At 63.8% G+C, this 9,876-nt stretch overlaps 2 protein-coding genes across 2 annotated transcripts in view; both read right to left on the bottom strand.

Moving 5' to 3' along the window:
* Positions 1-4,274, bottom strand: part of SPIB (Spi-B transcription factor) — a 7,680-nt gene extending 3,406 nt beyond the window's left edge. The window contains 4 exon segments of the mRNA XM_007957627.2: positions 100-314; positions 599-671; positions 3,353-3,380; positions 4,252-4,274. Of these exon segments, the coding sequence (XP_007955818.1) occupies positions 100-314; positions 599-671; positions 3,353-3,380; positions 4,252-4,274 (339 nt within the window).
* Positions 4,275-5,200: 926 nt separating this feature from the next.
* POLD1 (DNA polymerase delta 1, catalytic subunit) overlaps positions 5,201-9,876 on the bottom strand; it is a 17,122-nt gene continuing 12,446 nt past the window's right edge. The window contains exons 17-24 of the mRNA XM_007957644.1: positions 8,874-9,049; positions 8,281-8,433; positions 8,057-8,159; positions 6,979-7,111; positions 6,760-6,873; positions 6,011-6,063; positions 5,829-5,926; positions 5,201-5,306 (exon numbers count right to left, since the gene is read on the bottom strand). Coding sequence (XP_007955835.1) covers positions 5,201-5,306; positions 5,829-5,926; positions 6,011-6,063; positions 6,760-6,873; positions 6,979-7,111; positions 8,057-8,159; positions 8,281-8,433; positions 8,874-9,049 — 936 coding nt within the window. The remainder of the gene's footprint in view (positions 5,307-5,828; positions 5,927-6,010; positions 6,064-6,759; positions 6,874-6,978; positions 7,112-8,056; positions 8,160-8,280; positions 8,434-8,873; positions 9,050-9,876) is intronic.

Here is a 9,876-nt window from a genome sequence, read left to right on the forward strand (position 1 = left end):
GAAAGGGCTGGACTATGAATGGGTGTGGACGCGGCCCCTGGCACCTGGTAGACACACTCGATCAAATCAGTTGGACTTTCCGGCCCTCCAGCCCCTCACCTGGCCAGTGAAGTCCTCCGAGGGATATGCAGGGAGGCCAGGTCCCAGGGCCTCCAGGCTGGGGGCCAGGTCGAGGCTCCCTGCAGGGCTGTAGGTGGAGGGTCCATAACAGAGAGGGACACCGTGGGGGTGGCTAAAAGCAGCTGATGCGTTGTCAAAGGCCTCGTACATGGCGGCTGGGGCGGGCGGGGCCTCGGTCCAGCCCCACAGGGAGTCTGTGGGGAGGGGGCTGACTCAGACACCAGGAGGCCTGACCACAGCGCCCCTCACACCCACAGTCCCCAGCACAGAGGGGCCATTGTGGGCTGTGCAAATCTCTGACCCCAGGATTTGCATGGGGAAGGGGCGAGGAGGGAGCAGGAGAAAGCAGGGGAGAGGTGGGGGGGAGGGGCTAGCCTTGTCTTGCAAAGCTAGCTGATCCCTTCCCCTGGGCCTCAGCTCCCCCACCTGTGAAATGGGCCCACGGAGGGGAGGGAGGAGGTGGGCCCAGGTCACTCACCAGGAGCCCCCTCGGCATTGGGGTAGCTGGGGTGCTTGCAAGTGTCCAGGTCGTAGAAGACACCGTCTGAGTACTGAGAAGGGTGGGGGTGGGAGAGGGGTCATCTCAGGCTGCAGGGAGCCCCGTTTCAGCCCTGCAGGCTCCCACACAATGAAACAACCAGCAGAGGTGGGGAGTGGGGGAGAGAGACAGGCAGACAGACGGAGGAAGGGATACTGGGGAGAGAGGTACAGAAAGACAGAGAGGTAGAGAGACAGAGGGATGCCTGGTGAGAGAGGTAGAGAAAGACACACAGAGACACAGGGACATACAGAGATATGGGGAGAGGAGGCGGAGACGGTGCAGGGGAAACCCACAGAATGGAAGAGACAAAGGCACCGGGTGAGACACACAGATACACAGAGATTCGAGAGAGACAGAGCCAGCCAACTCCTGATAAGACATGGCTCCTGGGGTCCCTGATGGGGCAGGCCTGTCACTGTTGGGCCCCTAGTACTGTGCTGGTCCATGGTTGGCAATAGAGCCGGGGGACAGTGTGGAAGAATTTGTCCTGGTCTTGTCTGCCACGGTGGGGGATGGGAGGTAGAGGAGGAGGTTGTTGTTGTTGTTGCTGTTGTGCCGTCGGGGTCGGCCCCGACTCATAGCGACCCCTCCTTAGGTTTCCTAGGCAGCTATCACTACGGAAGTAGGACTGCCCAACCTTCCTTCCGAGGAGTGGCTGGTGGGTTTGAACCGCCAGCCTTCTGGTTAGCAGTCAAGTGCCTTAGGCACTATGCTACCAGAGCTCCTAGAGGAGGAGGTATTATATATATTTTTTATTGTGCTTTGGGTGCAAATTTACAAAGCGAACTTGTTTTACATGCTAATCTTCTCTGTATTTGTCCAGTTTGAGTATATGTGCTACTGAAGCAAGCACAGAAGGAGGTGTTTTTGCAAAGCAGGGTCTCAACGCTTGTTTGCGGGCCGTGTGGCTTCAGTTCAAGTGCGGTGTTAGTTATCAACATGCAGTAAAGAGGAAAGTCTTGAACCTTAGCGGCCCAGTGAAAAGGTTGGCAACCGAAAGGTTGGCAGTTCAAACTCACCAGCAGGAGAAAGACCTGCAATCTGCAGCCTAGAAAGATGACAGCCTTGGACACCCTGTGGGGCAGTTCCTCTAGGAACACTACAGTTCCTCTGTCCTCTAGGGGCGCTGTGAGTCAGAATGGACTCCACAGCAGTGGGTGTGGTTTGGGCTTTGCTTCTGTGAAGATTGACAGCCTTGGAGACCCTGTGGGCAGTTCCACTCTGTCCTCTAGGGGCGCTGTGGGTGAGAATGGACTCCAGGCAGGCAGTGGGTGTGGTTTTGGGCTTTGCTTTCATGAAGATTGACAGCCTTGGAAGCCCTGTGGGGCAGTTCCACTCTGTCCTCTAGGGGCGCTGTGGGTTGGGACTGACTCCAGGACACACACTAACAGCATAGTCATTCGATGGAGTACTATACAGTGAGAAAAAGAACCAACTGCTGACACACACTCAGTGCTGAGTGAAAGGGTAGCAAAGGGGCCACACTGTAGGATTTGCTTTATAGAAAGTTCAAGAACAGGAAGAACATGAGAGCAGGTGGCAGCCAGGAAGGAACACATGGAATCTTTGGGAGCGATGGAGATGGTCTCTCTAGATCTTGTTCTGGTACAGAGGTGCAGTCGCATGTAAAAATGCATTGAGGCGTGCTGTGCACAGAGAATCCGTCACTTTGTGAGGCGATTTGACCCACAGCGCCCCTAGAGGACACAGTGGAACTGTCCCACAGGGCTTCCAAGGCTGTCAATCTTCATGAAAGCAAAGCCCAAACCAAACCCACTGCCTGGAGTCCATTCTGACCCACAGCGCCCCTAGAGGACAGAGTGGAACTGCACCACAGGGTCTCCAAGGCTGTCATCTTCACAGAAGCCAACGCTCATCTTGCTCCCACAGAGCGGCTGGCTGGATAAAACTGCCAACCTTTTGGTTAAGCAACTAAATCCTAACCTCTGCATCACTGGGGTAATCTTCCTCCCGCAGAGTGGCTGGTGGGTTCGAACCACCAGCCTTCGGGTTAGCAGTCAATGCCTTAGGCACTACGCGACCAGAGCGCCTTCACACATACATCAGCGAGGTTTTATTTCTCAGACTGGGCAGTAGATTCCTGGGGGCTGGATATGTATGTCTGAATCAGTTTTTAAAACACACACACACACACACACACACGAGGGAAAAGAGGAAAAAATCAATGTGCTGAATGTGGGATGAAAGGAGACAAAGAAGCCAGAGAAAAAAAGGCACACACACTGCACACAGTACACACCCAGCACATACAATGCACATATGCAACACATACCTACAACATACCTAGCACACACACACACCACGCACACATACAACATACAGAGCACACACAACACACATACCAATCACACTGCACACCCACAACACACAAACACATACACAGAACACACTGACAGAACACACACAACACATACAACACACACAGTACACGCACAGGCAAAGAAGCGGAGCCAAGAAGGGGAAAGACAGGGAAACATGTCACTGATGGAGACAGAGAAGGTGGACATACTTGAGGGAGAGACGTCCAAGGAGAGATTCAGACACACCAAGTGACAGGAAGGAGCAGAAGGGTAAACTGAGGCAGGGAACCAGCGACTCCTCGGAGGGAGGTCTCCGTGGGCCATGTGGGTCCTCACCACCCCTCCCTGGCCCTCAGGGGCCCCGACTCACCAGACAGCTCAAGTGTGGCCCGTCCAGCCTGGCGGGGGAGAGACACAGGGACATGTCAGGGCGCCTGCAGCCGCGGGAAGCCGGCCGGGGGGCGGGGGGCCGGCAGTGCTGCAGCTGTGGCCGTCACAGCTTGTCTGCTGTGAGTCTGCGGCCGGCCCCACCACTTTCTCCCCACTCCGCATTGGGGCAGGAAGTGGGAGGTAGGGGCCAGGCAAATGTCCCTCCCTGCCAGGATTTGCATAGACCTAGGCTGGGGGGCAGGAAAAGTGAGGGAGAAAGTCCCCAGAGAGGAGGTGAGGGTGCCAAGGGCAGGTGGAGGTGGGGAGGGGCCCGGCCAGAGGGGCCCACTGGGGAGAGCAGGAGGGAGACGGAGGAGAGATCCCTGGACAGAGAAGCAGGGACGCGGGGCAAGACTCAGAAGAGGCGAGCGGTGGAAGGGGCGCGTGGGGAGAGGGTGCGCCGAGTCTTTACTGAGCCCCGGAGGCAGACAGAGGAGCACAGAGGCGGCAGACGGCGAGGCCAGCTGACGGGCAGAGACAGACGGAGGGAAGGCCGGAGAGAAGCAGGTGGACAAAACTGGACAGAGGCAGAAAACGGACAGGGACAGGGAAAGTGACAGTGATAGGCAGACAGAGAAAATAGGGAAGACATGGAGGAAGACAGAGACCCAGCAAGGCAGAGGGGACAGCGCGAGCCTGGCAGGGACAGAGACTGGGGCAGAGACACGCCTGGAAGAGGCCAGAGTACGAGGGAACACCTTGCCCGGGGCAATGAGAGTTTTAGGGACAGGGAGGACTAGGGTGGGAAAGGAGGATGGAGAAGTGAGGGCTGGGGGAGGGCCCCAGGGGGCAAGAGTGCACCCCCCCACAGGCAGTGAGGGTCCAGGGGCCCCCACTTACTGTGCAGCCTCCAGGGCGAGCATGGTGACACTGGGCCAGGCTGCCTGCCGGCCGCAGTCACCACCCATTTATACCCTGGCCCAGCCCCCAGGGAGGGGGTGCCGGGCGGGCGCGGGCTCAGCCCTCCTCAAAAACCCCCTAGGGGAGGGAGTGGGGGGGCGAGTTGCGCAACCCCTCAGTCACGTGGTAGGGAGAAAGGGCCTGGATTTGGGGATCCCCAAAGTTGGAGGAGGGGATGGGTAAGCTGACCCTGAGGGAAGTGGGGTTTTTGGGAGGCCATGGAAAAGGATGGACTGAGAAAGAGGGGGTGTCTCTGGGGCCGGTGAATGACTAGGAAAGAGGGGTGAGGGACACTGAGCCCAGGCACCAAACTTCAGCCCCAAGAGTGGAGGAGTGGGAGTGGGGTGCTGGGGCCTGGGGGGGGGCGAAAGACAGGAGGACCTGTGTCCTTTGAGGTCACACAGGCTTGAAGGTGACCAGCCGGCCCCAGCCCGAAGGGGACCACCAGCCCCCAACAGTGGAAATACCCGTGGGTGTGTGATTGGGGGGGGGTCCCCTTGGTCAAATTGGGGAGTGGAAACTTGCTTTCCCGGGGCTGCCCCAGGGCCTGGTGGAAACAGGCCAGCACCTGGTGGGTAGGGCAACTGCCACGCACCCCAGGGACACTCAGGGGGAGGGGGCAGGGGGCGGCTCTGGCCACCGGCTGCACGGAGCAGAGGGGCTGGCACCGCCGTTCACTGGGCTGCACGGGGAGGGAAACTGAGGCAGGACTGGCAGCAGCTGGACTCTACGGTGGCATGCAGGGTAGCCCAGGGGTCCTGCTGGGCAGACACGGCCCCCCCCCCGCAGGCCCTGGTAAGAGCGTAGGAGACTGGACTTGTCCCCCAGAGACCACAGAGACTGGGTAACAAAATGACCTTTATTTACGCCGTGCCCCGGTGGGGCCCGGTCACCAGGCCTCGGGGCCCGGCGGCCCGAAGCGCTGCAGCAGCCGCTCCTGATCCCCCAGGTCCTTGCGCACCTTCTTGCGCATGTAGAAGATGGGGCAGTCCCGGCTGCGGGAGGGACGGCTCGGGTCAGGGCCGGCGGGCACAGGTGGCCCGAGTCCCGGGCGGCCCCCAGCCGGGTGGGGGGCCGCGAGAGCACAGGCCCTCGGGCCGGGGCTGTTCCCAGGACTTTGGCCCCTCCTGCTGCCCCCCGCCCGCCTCCTCCCACCGCCGGGCTGTTTGCTCAGCGGGCAGGGGGAGCCGATAACAGTGGGTGCCCGCTGTGGCGTGGCCACCAGCCGTATATCACCTGTCACCTGCTGTGGGAACCTGCCCCGCCCACCTGTTCCCTGGGGAAAGCCGCCCCACCCCGAGGGTGGGGGACCCTGGAGTGGGAGTGTGTGCCCAAGAGGGCCACCACCCCCTAGGAAATCCTGGGGGCCCGGTCCTATCCCCCCCCCAAGGTACCCTCGTCCTCCCACGGGGCTGGCCATGGGCCACCCACACGAGGACAGCAGGGCCCTGCCAGAGGAGTGGGGGGCCCTGCCGTCTGCGCCGACCACCAGCCGGGCCGGGAGCCGTGGGGGGCACCTGGTACAGATGACGTCCTCGTGCAGGCTGCCCTGGCAGCGCTGGCACTGTGTCCACAGGCGGGAGAAGCGCTCCTCCAGGGCGTTGAGGTGCCACACCTGCGCGGGGCAGGCGGCGTGCTGAGCAGGGCAGGCCCAGGGCCCCCGCGCGGCCAGCCCGGCCCCCGCCGCTCCCGGCCTCACCTCCTTCTGATACAGCTCCGACTCCCGCGGCCGGCAGAACTTGCACACGGCTCCTGGGGGCAGGGGGGTCAGCACCGGCCAGGCGCCCCCTCCCGGCCCCGCCCCGCCCAGTGCCCGGGCCTCTCGAAAGTCCCCACAGGCTCCGAACAAGGGAGCGAGTGTTGTGGGAAAACTCCCGGGGGGAAGTCCCGGGGCGGGGCGCAGACCCTCCTGGGGGGGCGGGCCGAGGGGCGCCCCCACCTGGGGCAGGTCCATCTGGAGGCAGTGCTGGCTGGGGGAGGGGAGCGGCGGCGGGGGTCTTGCGCTGGTATAGGGTGGAGCGGGGGCTTCGCCCTGGTGTGGGGTTCAGTGGGGGGTCTCGCCCAGTGCAGGGAGAAGTGGGAGACATACCCACCCGTTAAGGGGCAGAGCGGGGGGCTCGCTCCCGTGTAGGGCGGGATGGTGGCAGGGGTCTCCCCAGTGCGGGGTGGATCGTGGGCCTCTCGTGGTGCGGGGCACATAGGGGGCTCGCCCGTGCGGGGCGGCGCAGTGGGGGGCTCGCCCGTGCGGGGCGGCGCAGTGGGGGGGGCTCGCCCGTGCGGGGCGGCGCAGTGGGGGACTCGCCCGTGCGGGGCGGCGCAGGGGGGGCTCGCCCGTGCGGGGCGGCGCAGTGGGGGACTCGCCCGTGCGGGGTGGCGCAGGGGGGGCTCGCCCGTGCGGGGCGGCGCAGTGGGGGACTCGCCCGTGCGGGTGGCCCGGGGGGGGCTCACCCTGGTGACTGAGCACGGTGCGGCAGCCGATGCAGCAGCTGCGGCGAGTGGTGAAGGCCAGCAGGCCGCCCACCTTGCCCGTGAGCACGGTCTTGCAGCGCGTGTGCTCGCCCCCTGCAGGACGAGGGCGGGCAGTGGGCCGGGGTCCCCGGGGCTCTGCACCGCGCCCCGCCCCTCCCGCAGCAGCGCGGCCTCGGCGCCCCCCGCCCCGCCCCTTACGCAGCAGCACGGCCTCGGCGCGGCCCTCGCCCAGGATGGGCTCGAATATGCGCAGGAGCGGCTTGGCCAGCTGCTGCTCCAGGTAGTACTGCGTGTCGATGGGCAGGCTGTGCTCGAGCACGAAGAGCGGGTCCTGCGGGGCGCGGGGGCGCGGGGTCACCACGGGACGGAGGGCAGCGTCCCCACCCCCACTGGGGAGGGAGGGGTCGGGTCCCCATGGGACATGGAGGGGCAGTGGGCATCATGGCGGGCTTGGAGGGTCCCCGGGAGACAGAGGGGTGGAGGTCACCCCCAGGGGACATGAGAGGGCCCACAGTCATACTGGGTGGCCAGAACTGGGGGAGGACCCAGTGACAGGAAGTGGATGAGGGACTTGGGGACAGTCAGACGGGGCACTGTGTGGGGCACAGCCACATGCTGGGGCAGGGGGAGCTGTGATCACATGTCAGGGAGCTGAGGGACGGGGCCTCGGAACCCAAGGGTCCCCCAGACAGACTGGGCAGTGGTACAGCGCCTGGGTCCAGAGTAGGTCAGAGGTCATGAGAGTCTCTGGGGGCCAGGAGTGGGGCCCCTCTCACAAAGTGAGGGTCAGAGTTCAAGGGGGGACGAGCTGAAGGGGGAAGCCATGAGTGGAGGAGGTAGGGCAGGAACTAGGGGTGGGGTGGGGGTGGCCGGGAGAGGGCCGTGAGGTCAGAGGTCACGGGAGCTGCACATGTAGGTGGGAGGGGCAGATCATCACTAAGGGCATCAGACAGGTCCACAGCACCATGGACAGACAGGTGAAGGCCAGGGGCCCTGTCTGTCAGGGTGCTGCGGGGGGGGGGGGGGGGGGGGGGACTGACACCTGTGTTCCCCGAGAGGGGCCGAGCCCTGGGTCTGAGAGAGGGGGGACTGGGAGACAGGAACACAGCATCACGGAGCATCCCCGAGTGGCTGAGGGCTCCAGGGAGTCCCGGGAGGCAGTTACCAAGGTCCCGTGGGGCCCTGGCAGGAGCTGCCCTGCCCTGCCCCCGCCCCTGCTGGAAAGGAGAAGTGAGAGCAGGGGTGCGGGGGCAGAGGCCTGGCAGGTGGGGCTGACCTCCGACTTCATGTAGGCAGCCACGCCCTTGGCGGCCCCGATGATCACATAGGGGACACGGTCACCCAGGCTGGGCGCGCTGCCGGGGTCCCGTTTCCTCATCCTGCAGGGGCACAGGGCGGCGGTGAGTGAGGCCAGGTGGGGCGGCCGGGCTCACAGGAAGTGGTGGCCCAGCTGGCCCAGGGGGAGGCAGTTTCTCTCCCACCAAGCGCACCCCCGCCGACCTCTCGGCCAGCTCCACGTGGGCCTGCTTGCCGGCGTAGTCGGCGGCTGCACGGGTCAGCTCCTTGGTGATGACCAGCTGCGAGATGTCAATACGGTTGCACAGCAGGTCTGAGATGACGTCCTGTGCGTGGGCCACTGCGCTGGCAGGGTCCCTGTGGAGGGCGGGGCCAGGGGCATCACAGGGCCACCAGGGCCAGGCTGAACCCCACCACCTGCACAGACGCAGAGCGGGCCGGGCCACAGAGTGGGGGGGCCGGGCACAGCTCACAGCTGCCCACCCACTCTTTCCACTGCTCCACTGCGGTGGGGGGGGGGGTGGGACTGACAGCTGTGTCCCCAGAGAGGGGCCCAGCCCGGAGTCTGAGGGAGGGGGGACTGGGGGCCCAGACTCAGGGTCTGAGGGATGAGGGGGCTGGGAGCTGGGGGGTCAGGCCTAAGGGAGGAGGAGCTGGGGGGTCAGGACTCCCAGGTCTGAGAGAAGAGGGGCTAGGGGTCAGGACTGCCGGGTCCCAGGGAGGAGGAGGAGGAGGCTGGGGGTGGGGGAGGTCAGGGCTCCGGGGTCCCAGGGAGGAGGGGCGGGGGCTCCCCTCACCGGTCGATGAGCAGTCGACGCAGCGAGGCGGTGACGAGGTTGGCCACGAGAGGGCAGTTGTCCCTGCGCACGGCCTCCAGGCCCTTGCAGTCCATGCGGTCGTGGGCGTCGGGGCGGGAGGAGAAGAGCAGGCCCGCGTAGCGCTTCTTGCTGATGAGCAGGTAGGGGAAGTAGACCTGGGGGCCCATTCCCAAGGCCAGGACTCAGACACTCGGGGAGATGGGCCTGACACCCCGCTGTGCTGTCAGGGTACAGCTCCAGGGCCCCACATCTGGGGTGGACCCAGAGCACCCCAAATGTGGGTGTGCAACAGACCTCTGAGGCAGACGGGGGACAGTGAGGCCCCAGCACGGACTCCCCAGCACAAGGAGCCCCGAGCCTGAGCGTGGCTGTGTCCTGAGGCCTCAGCCCACGTGGGACTCGTGGGGAAAGAATGTGAGTGTGAGCTGCCCTGCATCTGCGACTGACACCCGCCAGGGTGGGGGCCTGGAGGATGATGCCCAGGCCCGAGACAGGCCCACATTGGGGTCCCCGCAGGGCAGCCCCCAAATTTGAGGCCAGGACTGGGAAACCCCAAAGCCAGAGAGACTCTGAGCCTTTGAAAAAGATCCACACGACAGACATCACTGTCTTGCAAAGTCCAAGGATCCAGATGTTTCCAAAACCAAGGAACCTGTCAGGGTTTGGATCACGTCCCGTAAAATGACAGGCTGTGCATTCACGTGGAGCGCCACTCACAACGGCCATACACGGAAGAGCAGAGACGCCATCAACAGACGGGCGGAGAAGGACAATGTGCTCTACACCCCCCCCCCACTGCTTTCAAGTCAAGCCTGACCCACAGCGCCCCTAGAGGACAGAGTGGAACTGCACCACAGGGTCTCCAACGCTGTCTGTCAATCTTCACAGAAGCAAAGCCCAAACCACACCCACTGCCGTGGAGTCCATTCTGACTCACAGCGCCCCTAGAGGACAGACTGGAACTGCACCACAGGGTCTCCAA

Source organism: Orycteropus afer, unplaced genomic scaffold (genome assembly GCF_000298275.1).
Source record: "Orycteropus afer afer isolate SDZICR_OR568_19922 unplaced genomic scaffold, OryAfe1.0 scaffold00766, whole genome shotgun sequence".
Taxonomy (NCBI): domain Eukaryota; kingdom Metazoa; phylum Chordata; class Mammalia; order Tubulidentata; family Orycteropodidae; genus Orycteropus; species Orycteropus afer.